Source organism: Thalassophryne amazonica, chromosome 5, assembly GCF_902500255.1.
Source record: "Thalassophryne amazonica chromosome 5, fThaAma1.1, whole genome shotgun sequence".
NCBI classification, from domain to species: domain Eukaryota; kingdom Metazoa; phylum Chordata; class Actinopteri; order Batrachoidiformes; family Batrachoididae; genus Thalassophryne; species Thalassophryne amazonica.
The window spans coordinates 10,068,648-10,093,039 of NC_047107.1; the positions used below are offsets into that span (position 1 = coordinate 10,068,648).

At 41.9% G+C, this 24,392-nt stretch overlaps 1 protein-coding gene across 3 annotated transcripts in view; it reads left to right on the forward strand.

The window, feature by feature from the left end:
* The window catches only part of LOC117510099 (citron Rho-interacting kinase), a 582,117-nt gene that overhangs the window by 52,969 nt on the left and 504,756 nt on the right, over nucleotides 1–24,392 (forward strand). For all 3 annotated transcript variants that reach the window (XM_034169719.1, XM_034169717.1, XM_034169718.1), the window contains exon 3: nucleotides 3,599–3,718. In XM_034169719.1, coding sequence (XP_034025610.1) covers nucleotides 3,599–3,718 — 120 coding nt within the window. The remainder of the gene's footprint in view (nucleotides 1–3,598; nucleotides 3,719–24,392) is intronic.

The following is a 24,392-nucleotide window of genomic DNA, read 5'->3' on the forward strand; positions in this document are numbered from 1 at the left end:
GTGTGGACCACACTGCATTCATTTCTTAAAAATAGATATGGAATACAGATTTGTCTGACCACAATACATGTTGCCACTGTGTGATAGTCCAACCCAGATGCCTCCAAGCCAGAGACATCAACACCACTTGTGGACAATCAATCAATCAATCAATCAATTTTTTTATATAGCGCCAAATCACAACAAACAGTTGCCCCAAGGCGCTTTATATTGTAAGGCAAGGCCATACAATAATTATGTAAAACCCCAACGGTCAAAACGACCCCCTGTGAGCAAGCACTTGGCTACAGTGGGAAGGAAAAACTCCCTTTTAACAGGAAGAAACCTCCAGCAGAACCAGGCTCAGGGAGGGGCAGTCTTCTGCTGGGACTGGTTGGGGCTGAGGGAGAGAACCAGAAAAAAGACATGCTATGGAGGGGAGCAGAGATCGATCACTAATGATTAAATGCAGAGTGGTGCATACAGAGCAAAAAGGTTAACAGGACAAGGACAAGGTTAACAGTAAAGTTTTAAGTCTCATTTGGGAATGTAATGCTGTATAGAGTTTGATTTTAAAAAAAATTCCAGAAGGAAGTGCTTTTACATGTGGTTATATCGGCTATTGATGAATGACCATCCTTAATGCAGTGCTGTCTGAGGGATCAGAGGTCATGGGTGTTCAGTTTAGACTTGAGCACTTGCCCTTTATGTGCTGAAACTCCTCCAGATTGCTTGAATCCTTTAATGATACTATGCATTGTATAGGGAGAAATAAGCAATCCCTTACAATCTTTTTGGGGGAACACTGTTAATTATTTCTGAATTTTTTTCATGCATTTGTTTTGACAAACTGAACATTCTTGTCCCATCTTTGCTCCTCTAAGACTGAGCTTTTCATGGACCCTTTTGTTCCAAATCACAATCACCGGTTGACATCAGCTGTTTGAAAGAACATCATTATTTAAAAATTTTAAAGTCATTATGACCTCTAATTTGCCCTGTGCCATCTGCTTTTTTAATATATTGCAGGCATTAAGTACAGGAATGGATGGGTATTAACAAATGAAATGAGTCTGACCACACAAAACATGGAATATCTTGGATTCAAATGGTCTGCAATGAAACAGAAGTCAATGTAAATCTAAGAATCACTGCAGGGTTTTCTAAAAGGTGCATTTTTTGTACCCTCCTGGGTTTTTATGATTTGCAGTTATTTATAATTAGCTTTCATTGCCTCCCAGCGAATGTCTTCCATTAAATGTAAATATACTGATTTCATAATGGTGTCCACAGCTCCAGCTCTGAGAGGAAGATGGCCAATATTGCTTCTTTCCATTCCGTGGTGGGTGGCAACAAATGTTTAGGTGCATTATCACCACCCACTATGTTGGAGTGTGGACCAGAGTTGTGGCCAAACTTTTTCTTTGCATTGTTTATTTATTTATTTTTAAATTAAAGACAGTGAAAGGAAAATTCCCTCAGAGCTTAAACCTGCAACACTCCAAATGGTATCTTGAGATAACCACTTTAATCTTTAATGTCCAATGTTGGAAATCAGATTAAGAGATACTGTAAGACATAATATCATGACTTTATAATGTAGGCGTATGACTGTTACATAACATGATGATGTTGGTCTATTTAATGCAGATACTAAGTGAATGAATTATTTTAAAGTATTTTTTCAAGTTGAAGTGGTGTGTGTTGCTGAGTGAATCTATTGCTAAGTGAGTGCTAAATACAACTGTTCCACTCTAATAACACTCATTTATACTATGACATTGTTAGGTTGTAAATATATGTTACCAATTATAATGTCTAAATCCTTATTTCTCATATACATTGTACGTTTGTGTGATTTTATGATTTTACTTTCCAAGTTAATCACTGAACCTTTCACATAGTAAAATGACCTCTTGCTGCCTTGAGGAATCTGTGAGAGAGTAAATCTTGTTTACTAAGCACAGTAGTACATTTAAATGAGCAAATCGGCCTTGAGCAGGAATGTTGCGCCCTGTTCACACCAGCTCAAGCTGGTCCTGTTTTGTCTTTGTTTAAGAAATCCATAATAATGCCATATCTGTGAGGTCTGTTAGAAAAGTATCTGACCTTTTTTTTTTTTTTTTGCAAAAATCACGTGTGCTTGCATGAGCCAACCTTGACCGTTCGTGCGCATGCGTGAATTTTTTCACGCCTGTCGATTGCGTCATTTGCTGGCAAGCAGCATTTGTGTGAGGTCGTGTGTCGTGCTCTCGGCGCTACTGCATCAGATTTTGCCAGAAACTGGGCGACAGCCAGGTGGAAACCATTCGGAAGATTCAGACGGCTTTCGGTGACGATCCTATGGGCATCACACAGATTAAGGAGCGGTACAACCGGTTTAAAGACGTCCACATAACAGTAGAGAGCGAGCTGCGCTCTGGTCGGCCATCAACATACTGAAATGACCAGATCATTGCCAAAGTGAACGCTGTGGTGATGCGGGACTGTTGTGTGACTGTCCGAGAAATTGCGGGAGAGGTGGACATCAGCACTTTTTCGGCACATTCCACTGTGACAGAATATTTGGCCATGAAAAGAGTGGCGGTGAAATTCGTACCGAAGCTGCTGACGGTGGAGCAAAAGTGCCTTCATGTTGAAGTCTCACAGGACATGCTGGACTCCGAAAAATGATGCCCACCTCTTCCACCATTTCTTGGATAGTCACACGACTGAAAAACCACCAAAAGCTGTCTGAATCTTCCGAATGGTTTCCATCTGGCTGTCGCCCAGTTTCTGGCAAAATTTGATGCGGCGCTGCTCCAGTCGTTCTGTCATTTTCCTTGCAATGAAAATCCACGGAGAGCACGACACACGACCTCACACAAATGCTGCTTGCCAGCAACTGACGCAATCGACAGGCGTAAAAAAATTCACGCATGCGCACGAAGGATCAAGGTTGGCTCATGCAAGCACACGTGCTTCAAACCCATCAGGTTTTTGCAAAAAAAAAAAAAAAAAAAAAAAGGTTGGATACTTTTCTAACAGACCTCATATATGAGACCAGACTGTGAGACTCCAATATGTTCTTATGTTATGTCTCTGGTTATGTTTCTGCATCTACCTGTATTCATTTTTGCCTCAATAAAATGCAGGAGACTGGCGGCAGTCCCTTCAGAGCTGACTGGTGAGTGGCGAAGGGGGTTCCTGCCATCCAGCTCTCTCCTGCGCAGGAAAGAAATTCATTGTTTCCCCAACCAGTCCCAGCAGAAGACTGCCCCTCCCTGAGCCTGGTTCTGCTGGAGGTTTCTTCCTGTTAAAAGGGAGTTTTTCCTTCCCACTGTAGCCAAGTGCTTGCTCACAGGGGGTCGTTTTGACCGTTGGGGTTTTACATCATTATTGTATGGCCTTGCCTTACAATATAAAGCGCCTTGGGGCAACTGTTTGTTGTGATTTGGCGCTATATAAAAAAAAAAATTGATTGATTGATTGATTGTTTCTGTGTGGTCATTTTCTGTGATAAATTTGAGTTGTCTCTTCCAGCAGGTTCAATTCTGACAGATATACGCAGTTGAGTTTGTTATTACAGAGTTTATGTGACTCTTTAGTCTATGTGTATATTATATCTTTGTGGTTTCAGAGTCTAAAGCACAGTTTGGAACAGGCGCGAATGGAGGTTACTCAGGAGGACGATAAAGCATTGCAGCTCCTTCATGACATCCGAGAACAGAGCAACAAGCTTCAAGAGATCAAAGAACAAGTAAGATGATATTATAGCTTTCATGTTTGTATTGCTTTCTCATTTTGGTGGATGAAAGATCAGTTTTTACTTCTGCATGACAATATGGCAACGTCCTGATGAAGCTACAAGGAGCTAATGTAAGTAGTTATTCAACATTCCCATGTACAGCAGTGGTACTCGAGCCAGTGCGTCAAACACAGCAACATTACAGTTATTTTTGGTATGTGTTGAAATGCACAAAGTGTGTGAAGTCATAGACCAGGGAACCATTTGAAGTATGTACAATGGAGCCTCCAATCATGAAGATCATCCTCCAGCCAGCAGAAAGAGGATTAAAAAAGTAAAAACTTCACTTTAAGCTGCAGTTTGCAAGAGCTTGTGTGGCTACATTTTGATTCAAGGTTTTTTTTTAATCTGGTTTCAGAGGATATTGGGTTGTGTTTTGATATGTACACCTGGCACCTTAGCCCAGGGTCAGAGGTAAAAGCAGCATCATGACACAGCCCCTAAATGACCATCCACAATCCATCCATCCACAGTAAAGAAAAGGAAAAGAGCACATCACCTGGAAGGAAGGTGAGATGGGCCAGTGATGGGCAGCAAACAAAACATCTGGCTGGCACAAAGAGCGGCAGTGTGTCAAGAGAAGTTGGGTGTGTAGGCGCTGCTGGCAGGTGGAGAATCCCTGTTCCAAAGAGTGGAGTCCAGGAGAATCGGTAGCAGCAGCAGCATGTGGTGGAATGAACTACATCCAACAACACGAGACATCATGACATCATATAAGACATAATGGACTAATTAACTTCCACTGTCATCGAGCAGAGTGACAGATGTGGAGCGTCCCGTCTGCACCACAGAGACGTTGTGGGCTGCTCCGGACAGAAAAAGGGGCACTTTGAGGAGTACTGAAGAAAAATCAGTCTGGTGTGAAAATGGCGGATGATTTGTGTTCCTGGCAACAGAAACAGCAGAGGGGCGAGTTCAAACTGACATGTTTAAATAACCTCTGTTTGCTATTGCTTATGAGCTGATGAATAAAAGCAGACCAGCTGCTTCCTATTAGAGATCTGGCTGTTATTGATCAGGTGAATCTGAATGAAAGCTTTGATACCTGAGTCTTCCTGGTAAAGCTTGTACTACACTGCTTTAAGGTTTCTGGGCAAGGTGATAAAAAATACCTTTACAGGAGGGTGAAGGTCAAAAGTCTTCTGCATCGTATTGTTGGCAGACACTGAGGCATGCAGTGCCATGAGCCCACCTGGACTTGACCTGACCTCTTGTCAGGTCTGGATAATAACCAGTGACTTAATGACAACTGTCTGTTTTTGGTACTTGAGAGAGAATCCTTGAAGTACTACTATAATGACTTTGCCAATTAAACACTTTGGTATTTGGAGCCAGATGACGCACACAGTAGTGTTCAGAATAATAGTAGTGTTATGTGACTAAAAAGATTAATCCAGGTTTTGAGTATATTTCTTATTGTTACATGGGAAACAAGGTACCAGTAGATTCTCACAAATCCAACAAGACCAAGCATTCATGATATACACACTCTTAAGGCTATGAAATTGGGCTATTTGTAAAAAAAAAAGTAGAAAAGGGGGTGTTCACAATAATAGTAGCATCTGCTGTTGACGCTACAAACTCAAAACTGTTAAGTTCAAACTGCTTTTTTAGCAATCCTGTGAATCACTAAACTAGTATTTAGTTGTATAACCACAGTTTTTCATGATTTCTTCACATCTGCGAGGCATTAATTTTGTTGGTTTGGAACCAAGATTTTGCTCGTTTACTAGTGTGCTTGGGGTCATTGTCTTGTTGAAACACCCATTTCAAGGGCATGTCCTCTTCAGCATAAGGCAACATGACCTCTTCAAGTATTTTGACATATCCAAACTGATCCATGATACCTGGTATGTGATATATAGGCCCAACACCATAGTAGGAGAAACATGCCCATATCATGATGCTTGCACCACCATGCTTCACTGTCTTCACTGTGAACTGTGGCTTGAATTCAGAGTTTAGGAGTTGTCTCACAAACTGTCTGCGGCCCTTGGACCCAAAAAGAACAATTTTACTCTCATCAGTCCACAAAATATTCCTCCGTTTCTCTTTAGGCCAGTTGATGTGTTCTTTGGCAAATTGTAACCTCTTCTGCACGTCTTTTATTTAACAGAGGGACTTTGCGGGGGATTCTTGCACATAAATTAGCTTCACACAGGCGTCTTCTAACTGTCACAGCACTTACAGATAACTCCAGACTGTCTTTGATCATCCTGGAGCTGATCAATGGGTGAGCGTTTGCCATTCTGGTTATTCTTCTATCCATTTTGATGGTTGTTTTCCATTTTCTTCCACGCGTCTCTGTTTTTTTTTTTTTTGTCCATTTTAAAGTATTGGAGATCATTGTAGATGAACAGCCTATAATTTTTTCACCTACGTATAAATTTTCCCCTCTCCAATCAACTTTTTAATCAAACTACGCTGTTCTTCTGAACAATGTCTTGGACGTCCCATTTTCCTCAGGCTTTCAAAGAGAAAAGCATCTTCAACAGGTGCTGGCTCACTGACTGAATGCCACACTACTATTATTGTGAACACCCCCTTTTCTACTTTTTTTTTACTAATAGCCCAATTTCATAGCCTTAAGAGTGTACATATCATGAATGCTTGGTCTTGTTGGATTTGTGAGAATCTACTGAATCTACTGGTATCTTGTTTCCCATGTAACAATAAGAAATATACTCAAAACCTGGATTAATCTTTTTAGTCACATAGCACTACTATTATTCTGAACACTACTGTACAACTTGCACTGGGAGCATCAGCTGCAACACTATCGTCATGTAGTAGTATATCTTCCTGAGCTCAGTCCAGTATGCAGATGCTTCAGTGCTGTGGACTCCAGCAACTCTGAGTCCAACAACACACCCTTGAACCATTTGGCTGTGGCGTATAGATGGGTGCTTTCAGGAGATAGGAATGTGCTGGTGGTCTGACCAGATGATTTTGTGAGGAGGTGGATGAGATGTAGCACCACACATCCCATACCTGGCTTATGTGTATTTTTATCCATTATCCATTCACTGTCTGATTTTGTCTCCAAACCGTCCAACCTGAGCTGTCCCTCTGGTATGTTCTTTCCTAATCCTGTCCGTTCTCGTCACTCCCAAAGAGAATCGTAACATCTTCAGCTCTGTCTCCTGTCTTTTTGTTCGTGCCACCGTCTGGTCTCACTACTGTCTTGTAGACTTTCCCCATCACTCTTGCAGATATTCTTCTGTCACAAATCACTCCAAATCACACTTAGTGGTGAGCACTGATGCCTCACAGCAACAAGGTCACAGGATCACTTCCCACTCTTTCTGTGTGGAGTTTGCATGTTGTCTGCATGGGTTTCCTCCCACAATTAGAAAACATGCTAATTTAGCATCTGCTGCTTTGTCTGTCCCCGACCAAGGCAGTGCCTGCCCGTGGCTGCCCACTGCTTAGAGTGTTAGATTTTGTTGTATTTATGTACAGTACATTGGCAAGACAAGCTCTTCTTCTTTACGCACTCTGCCTTGCCTGCACTCTCTTCTTCACTGTTCTGCCACACTCTTATGACTTTGGATCGTTGACCCAAAGTATTTAAACTTGTTTACCTTAACCACCTCCACTCCTTGTAACTGCACAATTCCACCTGGATCTCTTTGAGTCATACATGTACTCAGTTTTGCTCAATCTGACTTTTACACTCTCCAGAAGGTCCACAATCCCAAGCCCATCTCAACCTGCTCTCTCTTCTCAGTACAGATCATAATGTCATCTGCAACCACCATAGTCCACCATAGAGACCCCAAACAAGAAAGGGCTCAGAGCTGATCCTTGATGTATTTCCACCTTCACCTTGAATGCATCTATCATTCCAACCACTGTCACACATTCCTTGTACATATCCTGCACCACCCTCACATACTTCTCTGCCACTCCAGACTTCTTCATACAACACAACTGCTGTCATGGCTTCCTGTCATAAGCTTTCTCTAAATCCACAGACACACAATGAAACTCCTGACATTTTCTATACTTCTCTATCAGTACTCTCATTGCATCTGTAGTGCTATTTTTTTTTTTTTTGCCATGAAACCATATTGCTGCTCACAGATCTTCACGTCTTTTCTAAGCCTGATCAACTTTATACATCTGTAGGTACTGCAGCTCTGCACATCACCCTTGTTCTTAAATAACAGACACCAGCACACTTCCTCTCCACCTCCTTCAGGCATCCTATCACTTTCCAAAATTTTAGTAAACAATCAGTTCAGCAGCCCTACTGTCATTTGTCCTAGACATTTCCATGCCTCTACTGGAATGTCATCTGGACTCAGTCCAGAGTCATCTGACTCTGGACTCAACTGCCTTTCTAGTCTTCTTCAGAGCTGTCCTTGCACTTCCTGATTTACTCTATCCACACATCCAGCCTTTTCTCTCCCTCATTACAGACCTTACAGTCTCCAATTTGTTTGAGGTTGCATCTCCTACAAAGAACGTAGTCCACCTATGTACACATTCTCTTATACATCACCCTGTGCGCCTCCTTTTTCTTAAAGTATTTTTTTTCTGATGGAGGCCATCAAGAGTCTCTGTGCATATGGTAGTCAGGTTTTAGAATTCATCATAGTACAGAAACAGCATTAGTGAAGGTTACAAATGATCTTCTTATGGCCTCAGACAGTGGACTCATCTCTGTGCTTGTCCTGTTAGACCTCAGTGCTGCTTTTGATCCTGTTGACCATAAAATTTTATTACAGAGATTAGAGCATGCCATAGGTATTAAAGGCACTGCGCTGCAGTGGTTTGAATCATATTTATCTAATAGATTACAATTTGTTCATGTAAATGGGGAATCTTCTTCACAGACTAAGGTTAATTATGGAGTTCCACAAGGTTCTGTGCTAGGACAGATTTTATTCACTTTATACATGCTTCCCTTAGGCAGTATTATTAGAAAGCATTGCTTAAATTTTCATTGTTACGCAGATGATACCCAGCTTTATCTATCAATGAAGCCAGAGGACACACACCAATTAATTAAACTGCAGGATTGTCTTACAGACATAAAGACATGGATGACCTCTAATTTCCTGCTTTTAAATTCAGATAAAACTGAAGTTATCGTACTTGGCCCCACAAATCTTAGAAACATGTTGTCTAACCAGATCCTTACTCTGGATGGCATTACCCTGACCTCCAGTAATACTGTGAGAAATCTCGGAGTCATTTTTGATCAGGATATGTCCTTCAACGTGCATATTAAGCAAATATGTAGGACTGCTTTTTTGCATTTGCGCAATATCTCTAAAATCAGAAAGGTCTTGTCTCAGAGTGATGCTGAAAAACTAATTCATGCATTTATTTCCTCTAGGCTGGACTATTGTAATTCATTATTATCAGGTTGTCCTAAAAGTTCCCTGAAAAGCCTTCAGTTAATTCAAAATGCTGCAGCTAGAGTGCTGACGGGGACTAGAAGGAGAGAGCATATCTCACCCATATTGGCCTCTCTTCATTGGCTTCCTGTTAATTCTAGAATAGAATTTAAAATTCTTCTTCTTACGTATAAGGTTTTGAATAATCATGTCCCATCTTATCTTAGGGACTTCATAGTACCATATCACCCCAATAGAGCGCTTCACTCTCAGACTGCAGGCTTACTTGTAGTTCTTAGGGTTTTTAAGAGTAGAATGGGAGCCAGAGCCTTCAGCTTTCAGGTTCCTCTCCTCTGGAACCAGCTCCCAATTTGGATCAGGGAGACAGACACCCTCTCTACTTTTAAGATTAGGCTTAAAACTTTCCTTTTTGCTAAAGCTTATAGTTAGGGCTGGATCAGGTGACCCTGAACCATCCCTTAGTTATGCTGCTATAGACTTAGACTGCTGGGGGTTTCCCATGATGCACTGAGTGTTTCTTTCTCTTTTTACTCTGTATGCACCACTCTGCATTTAATCATTAGTGACTGCTCCCCTCCACAGCATGTCTTTTTCCTGGTTCTCTCCCTCAGCCCCAACCAGTCCCAGCAGAAGACTGCCCCTCCCTGAGCCTGGTTCTGCTGGAGGTTTCTTCCTGTTAAAGGGGAGTTTTTCCTTCCCACTGTTGCCAAGTGCTTGCTCACAGGGGGTCGTTTTGACTGTTGGGGTTTTTCTGTAATTATTGTATGGCTTTTGCCTTACAATATAAAGCGCCTTGGGGCAACTGTTTGTTGTGATTTGGGGCTATATAAATAAAATTGATTTGATTTGATTTAAAAAGGCCTCAGCCCCCCTGGCAGCCAAAGGATACTGTGGCCACTCAGACCAGAGCCTGAGTTTTGGCTGACTGGTCAGAGCGTCCGTCTCCCATGCTGGTGATCATGAGTTTGTATCTCGAGTGGAGTGAATGGGAAGAGTCGCAACAGAAACACAGTACGGATGAGCATACTAGCAGCTACATATTTACTACAGCCATTTCTATCCTTTTGCAAAATCAACTACCATCTGCGCTTCCACATTCCTGTCCTTCATACCATATCTACCCATTACTTACTCATCACCTCTGTTCCCTTCACCAACATGCCCATTGAGGTCCGCTCCTATCACCACTGTTTCATGTTTGGTGACACTCTCCATCACCTCATCTAACTCATTCCAGAAATCTTCTTTCTCCTTCATCTCACATTCTACCTGTGGGGCATATACACTGATGATATTCATCATCACCCCTTCAATTAACATCTTCACACTCATCACCCTGTCAGACACTCGCTTAACCTCTAGCACACTCTTAATGGACTCTTCCTTTTAAATGACTCCAGCACAGTTTCTCCTTCCACCCATAGCATGATACAACAACTTGAACCCACGTCCGATGCTCCTGCTCTTACTTTCCTTCTACTTCATCTCTTGCATACACAATATGTCTATGTTTCTCCTCTCTATCATATCAGCTAGCTCTCTCCCTGTACCATTCATGCTGCCAACATTCAAAGTCCCAACTCTCACTCCCATACTTTTAACTTTCCTTATGTTCCTTTCTCTCTGCGCACATTCTCTTCTTCTTCTCCTTCTTCTTCTTCTTTTTTACCCAACAGTACCCCAATTTCCACCATGACTCTGTTGGGCAACAGCACCGGTGGCATGCATTGTTGAGCTGTGTCTCCACTGATCTGGTAGGGAAATTTGATGAGCCGCTGCTCCTCCATGTTGAAAGGAGCTGGCTGAGGTGTCTAGGGCATCTTTTCCAGATCGCTGGAGAGGTGTTCCGGGCACGTCCTATTGGGAGGAGGTCCCGGGGAAGACCCAGGACACGCTGGAGGGACTACGTCTCTCGGCTGGCTTGGGAACGCCTCGGGGTTCCTCCAGAGGAGCTGGGGGAGGTGTGTGTGGAATCGGGAGGTCAGGGCGGCTTTGCTTGAGCTGCTGCCCCCGCGACTCGATTACAACCACAGTTTTACATGATTTCTTCAAATCTGCGAGGCATTAATTTAGTTGGTTTGGAACCAAGATTTTGCTCATTTACTAGTGTGCCTGGGGTCATTGTCTTGTTGAAACACCCATTTCAAGGGCATGTCCTCTTCAGCATAAGGCAACATGACCTCTTCAAGTATTTTGACATATCCAAACTGATCCATGATACCTGGTATGCAATATATAGGCCCAACACCATAGTAGGAGAAACATGCCCATATGATGATGCTTGCATCACCATGCTTCACTGTCTTCACTGTGAACTGTGGCTTGAATTCAGAGTTTGGGGGTCGTCTCACAAACTGTCTGCGGCCCTTGGACCCAAAAAAGAACAATTTTACTCTCATCAGTCCACAAAATATTCCTCCATTTCTCTTTAGGCCAGTTGATGTGTTCTTTGGCAAATTGTAACCTCTTCTGCACATGTCTTTTATTTAACAGAGGGACTTTGCGGGGGATTCTTGCAAATAAATTAGCTTCACACAGGCGTCTTCTAACTGTCACAGCACTTACAGGTAACTCCAGACTGTCTTTGATCATCCTGGAGCTGATCAATGGGTGAGCCTTTGCCATTCTGGTTATTCTTCTATCCATTTTGATGATTGTTTTCCGTTTTCTTCGACGCGTCTCTGTTTTTTTTTGTCCATTTTAAAGCATTAGAGATCATTGTAGATGAACAGCCTATAATTTTTTGCACCTGCGTATAAGTTTTCCCCTCTCCAATCAACTTTTTAATCAAACTACGCTGTTCTTCTGATCAATGTCTTGAACATCCCATTTTCCTCAGGCTTTCAAAGAGAAAAGCATGTTCAACAGGTGCTGGCTTCATCCTTAAATAGGGGACACCTGATTCACACCTGTTTGTTCCACAAAATTGACAAACTCACTGACTGAATGCCACACTACGATTATTGTGAACACCCCCTTTTCTACTTTTTTTTACTAATAGTCCAATTTCATAGCCTTACGAGTGTGCATATCATGAATGCTTGGTCTTGTTGGATTTGTGAGAATCTACTGAATCTACTGGTACCTTGTTTCCCATGTAACAATAAGAAATATACTCAAAACCTGGATTTATCTTTTTAGTCACATAGAACTACTATTATTCTGAACACTGCTGTACATACTTCCTGCTCCTGTATTATTTACAAGTGAACATATCGCAGAAGTAGAAACGTGTTGTTGACAAACTAGGATGGGCAATATGTCACCACCCATGGAGACCCATGGAGGCTTCTCCAGGGGGATCAGGGTGTTGGGTATTTTCTACACCAAACATTTTTTAACCCTTTAACAAGACAAACAGAGTCAAGAAACACCAGTGAGACAGAAAGTCAAATTTTACGCGCGGAGTGCAGTCAGGCTGTACACCGAGGCTACACTAAAGTCTGGCCTGCGCTTCGCTCTTTTTATTAGTGAATCCCTCATCACATAAACAAAAACTTGTCCTAAGGGTGGGGGAATGATGCAAGACAAGTTTCTTCCCGTAACATAAACACACACGTCAATAAGTACAGCTGTAAGCATAAAACAGTTTCTTTCTTTTACTCTTATCGTCGAAGGTCAGCACATCTCGTTCGCAGTTATCAGCTGTTCTGCATCTGCCTGGAACACTAAGCATCACATCACAATCAGTCAAAATTCAACCTTCAGTTCTTTTACTCCCAGTCGTTAGCGGCTACGAAAACAAGTTATGTAATAATAATAATAAGTACATCCAGCTCCTCATTCCCAGTTCAGATTGACCTCAGCATGCTAAAACAAGGTTGAATAACACGTACATTCTCGGGGTTAAGTGCAAACAGCACAACACCGTTCTCATCAGAAAGAAGACAAAAGGTACAAATGTTTAACAGTGATAACATATATATATATATATATATAAAATCCTTAACATTTCCCACCTGTTTATCACCCTTTAAACATACAGTAGTAGTTATCACCTAGCTTAGCACTTCTTTTTGAGATTTTCACTAAGAGGTTCATCATGATATGTTCTATAGGCTTACACCCCAGAGGTGATGTCATCATTGTCACTATCATCGGTGTCTGGGTCATCATACTTCCATGGGTCTGGGTACAGGTCATGGGAGTCATTGTCCTCCTCGGTGTCGTCTTGCCCCAGGAGTGGATATGATGCTGGTCCCCCTCCTGGTCCTGGACTTATTGCTGCGGTTATCATTCTATTTACAAGGCCTCGGAGACATGGAATACAACAACATCCACACAATGTTAGAATTGCAGCAAATACTGCTATAGACACTAATAGTGAAGAAATCAAAGACCTCCATCTTCCCATCCCTTCCAGCCACCAATCCCAGCCTTCGGTGTTTACTCCACTGTGCTCTTTCATCTTCCTGTTCAACGTCCTCAGCCCGTCAATGGCTTGAGTGAGACTGCCGTCTGCAGCCGTGTTGTTGGGAATGAATGTGCAGCATTGTTCTCCGAACATGGCACAAACACCTCCTTTCTCCGCCAACAACATATCCAGAGCAATACGATTCTGGAAGGCCATAAGGGACGTGGCTTCTAACTGTGAATGGACAGCCTTAAATCCTTCCTCAGTCCAATTTCCTAATTTCTGCACATTGTAGTGGATGTAGTTTATTCTGTCCACGTTTTTATTAATTGAACACCACCAACAGATGGAAGATTCGAATCCAGCTGCTATTTGATCAACCAGTTTATACTCGTCAGGCTCGTCAGTCCTCTGGGGACTCCTATTGCGTCAATATATGTTGGATTTCCTACTCCTTTCCACTCTCTTTTTACTCTATGTCTGGCTATGCCTTTCTGCCAATCTTCAGGAATAAGAGAGGCTGCATATGTCGTAACGTCTTCAGGGGTCATGGGTAACAATAATGATATTAATGCACAATAACCTGACACATTTCGTGGCAGTCTGTCAAAGATTCTGTTATCACCACACCACCACCATACATCACTCCTACCGACTGGTATAAATGAACCGTTTTTCTGTATTATTCGACTACACCACTTGTCTTATTACTTTTTCAGCTAAAGCTTCATAGGCTAAGAGTGTGTTAACTCATCACGTCAACAGTTCAAGCTTGAACTGGAGTTGTGAGCTTTTCAATATCATCATAATTCTCAGTACAGTCATTACAGTTTTCTCCACTAAGGTCTGACTGTTTCAATGCTTGATATTTTGGCATAGTTTGTTGGAAGGCCAGATTACACTGTACAAATGTATTTGATACCATTTTCAATAGTAACTGCCAACATGGTCCTGAAGTCAACCAGGACCAGGGATTCCACCGGTTCACGGCTAGGGTGTCTTTATGCATTGCATCACGAAGTTTATTCAGCTCTTCCAATGCGTCCTGCATATCCACTGAATGAATGGAGTCTGGGATGAAAGTACAGCATGTTGTGTTCAGCAGAACACAAACTCCTCCCTGTGAACCAGTAAGCAAGTCTAAAACCATGCGATTTTGCATCACCATGGTACGTAAAGCATCTATTTCAGTGTTTTGAGCTGCTACTATTTTTTTTAGTTACATTCATGAACAGACCCAATCGATAATTCAGAGTTTCAATCATTAATGAATTTTTTTTCCACTCCTATCCAGGGGAACAATGAATGTGCTATTTTATCTCCTACAGACCACAATTTTTTTGGTCCTTTAGTACATCCGAGCCCCACGTGATTATGTGGTAACACATCTGGGTATATCAATCTCCTCCGTCTGGTGCTGCCATTCTTCTCTGTGGAGGTCCTACCACATATGTATGGTCAGTCACCTGGGTAGGTGCACACACACCACCCCAATTTGGTGGGAGACTCATGTACAGTCTGGAACCATAAAGCCAATAGATGTCATCATACACCGGAGTACCATTTATAGGTGGTAGCAAAAACTTACTAACATAAGCACATGATTCATCCGTTCCCCATGGACAGAAGCCTGTATAATTACATCCCCGTCCAATGTGATGAAGATAAGTACCATCCACATATTATGTTTTGGTTAGGCTTAAATTATTTGATAAAACATACGTTTGGGTACACAGACGTTTCTTAATTTTACCTACATTTTTATTCCCTGTCCCGTAAAAGCAAATTGGGAATGGCCGTTGTGATGACAATTTAACGTGATGATATTTTGCGTTTCCCTTCAGTCTAGTCAATGGAGCAGCACTTGGGCACGCTTGTACGTCCTCTGTTGAAATCCCTATCATATAAGTGGTTACACTGAGGCAAGTGGTGTTACATCTTATCAGATTTGCTGAGAACTGCTGCCCCCGAAATACAGTTTGATTATGCATCCGTATGATAAGACATTCTGTCACCCTAGCAGGGTACGGTTTAGCCGTCAGAGCTGGGTGTGTTGAGGATATAGGTATTTGCGAACAAACATAACAATTAGTAACATAATTCCATAGCCAATAAATGAACATATCTGTACCACATATTAGTATGGTATATATGAGGGTGTCCATCTGTCTCATTCACATTATGAATAAACCTCTTCTGACGTTGCTTGCGTTGTTCTCTGGCTCGGTCCACAGTGAGCTGCAATTCTTGGGTCAACCACCAGGCCAGGAATCCGAGGAGCACGAAACACACTAAGATCACAACGCAACCGGCTGCCCTACCAACAGTCCGGCAGCGGCGGCGCTGAGCACGCCGCTCCGGGGTCTGCTGTAGTTCAGTCATGATTGCTAGGATACAGTGTTGTTAACCACCTCACCTAATAGTGCAAGGATCTCCCTGCTTCACTGGCATTGAGACAATCTATTGCTAATTAAATAGACTCCCTTTGTAGCCAGACTTCCCCTTACACTGTGGAGGCCGCCAACACACGCTGTATCTTACAGTGATGTATCCACGTTGATCTCTCCGCTATCTTTACTGCAGTTGGTGTTGTTAACAGCACTTGGTATAGACCTTCCCAACGAGGACTGGACCAGTTCTTCCTCTTAATCACTCTGATGAACACCCAGTCTCCTGGCTAGACTACTGGAAGGCCGTCCTGTGGAAGATCAAAATTATTCGGCAGTAAATGTGTTTAAGTTATCTCTTTCTGTGTTAATGTCTTTTTCATAAAATTTGCTAATGTTTGTTCCTCATCTGCTGTTTTAGTATCCATGTCAAAATTGGTAGACGATATGGTCGTCCATAAAGTATCTCAAATGGTGTTAACCCTGATGGTGTTGGTGTTATTCTCATATACAATTTTACTAGGTCCAACATTCAATCCAGGTTCGTTTTGTCTCTTCTATACATTTCCTTAATCTTATTTTTATTGTGCCCTTTGTCCTTTCCACTAATCCGGCACTGTGTGGTTGATAAGCACAATGATTTTTGAGATTGACCTGTAGCGCTTCTCCTATGTATTGCACTATTGTATTAACAAAATGCGCTCCATCGTGGGATGATGTCTTTGCATAATGCTTTAGCCACTGTAAGTGAATCTGCATGTTTTGTAGGGAACAATTCTACCCATTTTGAGAAGGCATCAATTATGACTAAACAAAATTCCTTCCCTTCATGTTTACTCAGCTGTATATAATCCATATGAATCACTTGAAAGGGATATTGTGGTGTTGGAAATTTGCCTCTTTGGGGTCTCAAATTGCCTTGTGAGTTGTGTTTTGCACATATCATGCATGCTCTACAATGCTGTTTTGCATATGCATCGAACCCATAAAGACAAAAAATAGATTGCAATTGCGATATCATACCCCCTGATGAGACATGCGTCACGCCATGGCTCATAATAGCTGCCCATTTAAACATATTTTTTGGCAATATGGGTTTCTTTTGTGGTCATACGTACAAATCATTTGCATACGTAGCTCCTTTAGCTATCCACATTTGTTTTTCTCTGTCAGTTGCCTGCTGTTGCATGTCAGCAAGCAGTGTATGACCTAAATGCAAATCTGGAGTAGTTTCCTGTACAACAAAAATAGAAGAAGCTGCTGCTGCCTCTTTTGCTGCTCTGTCAGCAAAATCATTTCCTTTTGAAATACTGTCAGAGCCTTTGGTGTGAGCCGCACATTTGCATATAGCAATTTGTTTAGGCAATTTCATAGCCTTCAGTAGTGCAGTTAAGAGAGTGGCATGAGTCACTGGCTTTCCAGATGATGTCACCATTCCACGCTCTTCCCACAGTTTTGCAAACACATGTACTGTGCTAAAAGCGTACTGGCTGTCTGTATAAATTGATACAGCCGTACCTTTAAACAGATAGCAAGCTGCAGTTAAAGCAACTAATTCAGCTGCTTGTGCTGAAAATGAGGATGGCAATGAAGCAGAATCCAATACTTCTGAATTTGTGACAACAGCATATCCAGATTGTGTTTGTCCATAAGCGTTTTTAGTGGAAGAACCATCCACATACACAATTGTACTGTTTGGGATGGGTGTGTCCTGGAGGTCTGGGCGTGCTTTCGTACAGACCGTAGCTACATCAAGACAATTGTGCGGCTCACCATCCTCAGGTAAGGGTATCAATGTGGATGGATTCAATGTTGTACAGCGCTCTACCGTAAGGTGTGGCTGTGATAATAGCAAGGACATACACGAAAGATGTCTTGCTGGGGACAAAAGGCTCATGTTTGTCTGCAACAGAAGTGCAGAGACTGCATGTGGAACTTTCAGTGTCAACTGATGGAATAGAACAACATTACTGCTACTTTGAACAGCCATAGAGGCTGCAACAACAGCCTGTACGCATGGTGGTAAAGCACTTGCTACTGCATCCAATTTAGATGAGTAGTAGGCAACTGGCCTCAATTTTGAGCCATACACTTGAACCAAAACACTAGTCATGAACTTATTCTTACAACTGTTTGAGTAAATGGTTTACTATAATCTGGTAGTGCCAAAACTGTGGATGACACTAATGTTTGTTTTACTTTTACAAAGGCTTCCTCAGCATCTTTGTTCCATTCCAACACGGTTGACATTGAAATATCATCCTTGTACATCAAATCAGAAAGTGGACTAGTCAATTCTGCATAGCAGGGAATCCATGCCCTGCAGTAATTAGTCAGTCCAAGAAATGACATCATCTGCTTTTTGGTTTGTGGTTTTGGAGCGTGCAAAATTGCTTCCTTCCTGTCAGACAGGATAGTACGCCCTGTGGCTGATAATTCATGTCCTAAATATTTTACTTTATCCCTACACAACTGAACTTTGTTTTTACTCACTTTGTGGCCATTATCAAATAAGAAACATAATAATGCTACTGTGTCAGTTATGCAGTTTTCTCGTGTGTCAGAGGCAATCAAATGTCATCGACATACACTAATAGTTGGCTATCTGCCGGTGGAATAAATAGTTGGACTTTCTGCGTAACCCTGCGGTAATCTGGTGAATGTATATCGTTGTCCTTTAAAGGTAAAAGCAAACCAGAATTGACTATCTGGGTGTACTGGCACAGAGAAAAATGCATTACTTATGTCAATTACTGAGAAACTATTAGAATTTGGTCTCAGCGAATTTAACAAGGTATGTGGATCTGGAACACATGGTGCTCTTTTAATCACAGCAGCATTTACTGCCTGCAGATCTTGAATCATTCTCCACCCCACTGAGGGCGGAGCCTTTTTTACAGGAAATATGGGTGTGTTACATGGTGAATCTGGACATGGCACTATTACTCCTGCTGTTAATAAATTCTCTATTACTGGCCTGATTCCTTCAATTGCATCAGGTTTCAATGGATACTGTCTTACACATGGTCTGTATTCTGTTTTTGGTCTTATAACTACAGGTTGTGCATTTTTTATCAGTCCTACGTCTGAAGGACCTGTTGTCCACAATCCTGATGGTACAGAAGAGAGAAGATCATCCTCTTCAGGACTCAACTGAAACACTCAGGATTGTGAAGTGGACACATCAATGTGTGTTCCAGCTGTCAGCACCAATGAGACATTAACTGGCACTTTATACAATTTAGTTGATGGACTGAACTCTGTTCGTGGTCCAACTCTGCTCCAATCAGTGGCTGACAAGGCTGTTATGACTGTCAGTCCCAATTCTTGCCATTCTGTCAAATATGGTTTACAAAGTGACACATGTAATGGCATACCTGTGAATCTCAATTTTAAAACGTCTTCAGTGGCACCTGTTACTGTTATGACAGCTGTTGAGTTGCCATCATGAATCAAATCGGTCATTGTCAGCTTCACAGGTGAAATATTTTTCAATTTGTTTTCATACACTGGTGTTCCTGGCAATATGCCACTATGGACTCTAAATACACTCTCAAATCTGCATCTAAACTCTATCCATGGTTCTCCTTCTTTCTGAGTTGTCCTGGTAATTTCAGTGTAATTTATTTTTGGTCCTAACACACCTTTTGCCCGTGTAATCATAGCTTCCACTCTTGTTTCTAAGACTAGATCATCATGTGTCAGTGGTACGCCTTGTTGGTCTGCAGGATTCCAGTCTCCGCGTATCTGACTCCATTTAGGGCCACATGCTTTCATCCACACCTGTTGGACTTCAGGTCCACTAAGGTGGTAAGAATTTCTAATGTTTTCTATATCCTGCATAAATCCCTCAATATCGACATGTGGCGATGGTATCATGTCGACTGCTGCTTTGATATCATCAGCATTCCATGTTCGATATACGAGCATGGTTGATCGCTGTCCTGCTGTTCCTGCACGAGGATTTGGTACTTCTATCATAGGATAGGCACCTCCCTGATCACTATGTTCCACCATGGGAGGGGCTGTGGGCACTTTCGCTTGACTGCGTGTTTGTGGTTTTTCTGGTTTTTCTGGTTTTTCACTTTTTACCTTAGGTTTTACTGCTAAATCATACTGTGGTGGCGGTACATCGTCATCCTCTGGTAGAGGAGATAAAGGTGTTGTTGTCACCGACGATCCAGCCGGCGGTGGTTGCTGAGGCTGTTCTGGTTCTCTGTGCTGAATTATCACATCTTCTTCTGCCTTACCTACAGCTTTCTTTTTCCTTGCTTTCTCTAATTGTCGCTTCTCTGCTCCCTTCCGTCTGTTCTCTGCTTCCTCCTCCCAAAATGCCACTAAATCTGCCCCTACTTTCTGCATCTTTTTCTCATCACCTTTATGTTGCTGTTCTAACTCCTTCTTCAGCTTCTGTATACTGATCAGGTTCAGTCGTCCGTCAAAGTCATGTTTATTTATCCAGGTCTCCAATTTCTTTGTTGCTTTTGGATTTTTTGCTTCCATAAATTTCCAGTCGTCAGTTGATAAATTTTCCTTCTTTTTAGACGTCTTACCCCCCATTTTTATTATCCCTTGTTATAATTTGGACTTCAGACGGGGGCACACCTAGGGTGTTCTAAATCTGAAGTTTTCACACTTTCTTTGGATGTGACAATTAATTTGCCGTCGTGTGGTTGATTCCTTTCACCTCCCCGTAGGAAGCGGAATCACTTGCCTCTGCTTCCACACGCACGGTTGTCACTAACGTTGTCCAAAGTATTACACTTTCACACAGTTATTTACACTTACACAAAACACTATTTACACATAGAAACACTTTTAATAATCGTACGCGTATTCTTATGCCAGGGGAGCTCGCCCTCCCGTGAAATTTAACTAATGTCCTGCATTAGGGGACTCCGCCGTCCCTGCCAGATTTAACTGCTTTTTTACAGTGCACGTATTTCTACCCGGGATTTCCTTTACGTATTAAAACAGAGGAGTCCGTATCCTCCTTCCGGAATTTAACTACGTGCGTCCCTCGCAACCGTAGAGGAGTCCGCCCTCCTTACAGAGTTTAACTGTGTTTCATTAACAGACGATTCTGTATCATCGCTTACGGAGTTTAACTATTTTATGTGATCACTTTTATCCCCTACCGGTACGCGTATATAAACAGAGGAGTCCGCACCCTCCTTACAGAGTTTAACTGCTTTGCATTAACAGACGATTCTGTATCATCGCTTGCGGAATTTAACTGTTTATGTGATCTGATCACCACTCACTCAGTACTATTTACAAAGAAATTCTACTCACTGACTCGACTTCCTGTCTGTCTTCTTCGGGAAAATCTCGTCAACCAGATGATGCCAACGGTGGTCGACAATTGCAGACACGATCAATCGATCGGACCTTGGCCAAGGATTTACGTCTGGACTTGGCGACCTCCGCTGGACACCTCCGGTGTTGTTGAGCTCCCGGACGTAGCCCCCAGTCAATGTTGGGTATTTTCTCCTCCAAACATTTTTAAACCCTTTAACAAGACAAACAGAGTCAAGAACCACCAGTGAGACAGAAAGTCAAATTTTACGCGCGGAGTGCAGTCAGGCTGTACACCAAGGCTACACTAAAGTCTGGCCTGCGCTTCGCTCTTTTTATTAGTGAATCCCTCATCACATAAACAAAAACGTGTCCTAAGGGTGGGGGAATGACGCAAGACAAGTTTCTTCCCGTAACATAAACACACACGTCAATAAGTACAGCTGTAAGCATAAAACAGTTTCTTTCTTTTACTCTTATCGTCGAAGGTCAGCACATCTCGTTCGCAGTTATCAGCTGTTCTGCATCTGCCTGGAACACTAAGCATCACATCACAATCAGTCAAAATTCAACCTTCAGTTCTTTTACTCCCAGTCGTTAGCGGCTACGAAAACAAGTTGTGTAATAATAATAATAAGTACATCCAGCTCCTCATTCCCAGTTCAGATTGACCCCAGCATGCTAAAACAAGGTTGAATAACACGTACATTCTCGGGGTTAAGTGCAAACAGCACAACACCGTTCTCATCAGAAAGAAGACAAAAGGTACAAATGTTTAACAGTGATAACATATATATATATATAACATCCTTAACACAGGGCTCCTCCAGAGGTCATGCAACAAATCAACAGTTCTTATAAGAAATCCCAATGCAACACCAGAGTCTGTACTTGCAGAAGCAGTGATTATTTTGCACCGAGCTGTCTGAATGCATTGACTGTGACAACACCATGTGCACGGAATTAGAATAGACCACCTTTGAAGACCTGTCAGACTCAGAAGACGCCCATTGATCAACAGTGATTCATCACTCTGTTGTCTTCAGTGGGCTGTATCCTCCATGTCCTGTTCCTTTATATTCAGCAAAACTTATTTAGGCTTTTCAGTTTTAAAAATTTAAATTTGTTGTTTCAAAAATTTATTAAAAGTTGGCTGAAATGGATTTTGTTTCAGAAGGATTTTCCTAAATGTACCATTCAGTCCCAGATGACCTTTTTTTCAACTTGTATTTCACTATTTCAATGAGACTTCACATCCTTTTGGCCTTTAATGCTGTTCAGTTGTCACCTCAAAATAAAAACCTCAGTGGATGGACACAAAAATCTCTCAAACACTGATGCCACTCATTATTCCCTGTAGTTACCTATTAGCCATACAAATGTAACATCATGTTCTAAAAAGTCAAAATTCAGTAGCCATGAAAATATCAAAGCACTGAATTAGAAAACACCTACATTTTGTGACACGAGGTCTGCAGACGGAGAACTTGTCTTTGCTTCCCCCCCCAAGATTCAGCCTGTGTTCATGTTCTCCTTCGATTTGTCAATAAGTAGTTTGTTCTTTCGTCATTGGTGTTCTCACTGAGTGAATTCTGGTTTCTGATTTGTACAGAAAAAAACCTGAAACCTTGACCCATGTCGTGTCCAGGCTGAACCCTGCCTCACACCCTATGACTGAATGTTTGATTGGAGTGAGCAGGTGCAGAAACTGGGTGGATGAACCATCTCTACTCTCTGTGACATCACAGCAACAGAGCCCTCATCTGTCTGAGAAATTACTGATGATCTTAAATGGTCAAAAACAAATGGTATTTTTGAAGCATGTTTAATCCAATAAATAAATATAAAAACAGGCAACATCAGGCTAAATCATTTATAACCTTTGAAAAAAAAAAAATGCCGCAAACTGCTAATAATAACACTTTAATTAACGGACAGTGTCGTGTGCCACAAAGTAAAAATTTCAGAATTAATTTGGTTGTTTGTTTGTGTATAAACTTGTCTGACCAAGAATGAATTTAATTAGATTGTTACAAAGGAAGCAGTTGTAAGAAGAGAAAGTTGGAAACTGTTAATTTGAGCACTGAAGGAAAATATAAAAATGCTGAGGAAATAAACTGTTTGTGTAAATAAACTGTAGATATTTTGAGGAGGCGCCTGTGATTGTGACTTTCCGGTTTTGATTAGCATCATATAACAATCCAGTCACACCCCATTTCATGACTGCATCACAAAAAGCACAATGTGTGATTCGTGATACCGTCACGGGAGCACAAATTTATTTCATGATGGGAACACAAAATGTGGGGTGACATCGGGGGGTGGAGGTGACTCATTTCATGACAGGAGTACAAAAAAAACATGAGACTGGCTGCATGTTACCTTGGAGAACCTTGGAGCACAGCAGAACTAAAATGTGAATTCACCAATTCTTCTGCAGTTCTTCAAATTTAATGGAATCATGACTGAAATCCAGCACCTACACTCTCCAGATACACTGCCATGTTCTTTTCTCGGGGTAATCACGTGCGTTTTTTCATTGGCTGATAAGAGGTGTAAACCATTTATTACACTGATAGAGGAATGCATTATGGAGCAAATTCTGCTTGGTCCTTAAATTATTATTTTAATTAAATTTTTCTAATAAATTGCAAGAATTCACAACCCCCAACAAGCAGAGAATGTTGGGAAAGTGTAGTGACACGGACCCACAACAGGGGGCGTAAATGAACGGACAATGAAAGAGTCGAATATGAACACTTTACTGTTGTGAATGAGCACAACCACAACACAGAGGAATGTGAAATTTTGTGTGTGGGCAGGCATGAGGATAGAAGACGTCTGTCCTGAGAAGAACCGGAACCACACGATTTCCTCCGCCACCGAACCTAGAGAATACTGGAGCCGCCAAGTCCCGAGTCCCCAGGTGGCCACCGTCTCCGAATGTCGGATCTGGTACTGCTGGCAAGGAGCAGAGACAATAAGATATGGGTGTGTGCACACCCAGTAACAACAATGATGGAGAGTCCACCTCCACCTCTAACACACACTCGTGCAGCTCCTGTCTCAACACTTATCTGGTGGGGGTGTAAAGCGAAGCTGTCGCCGGTCACGCCAATCTCCAGATAAAACACTCAGCAGGAAAACAGCTGCAAAAACGAGTTTACTAAACAAAGTCAGTACGGCACAGATCAAGGCTGAGAATGTTACCATAACAG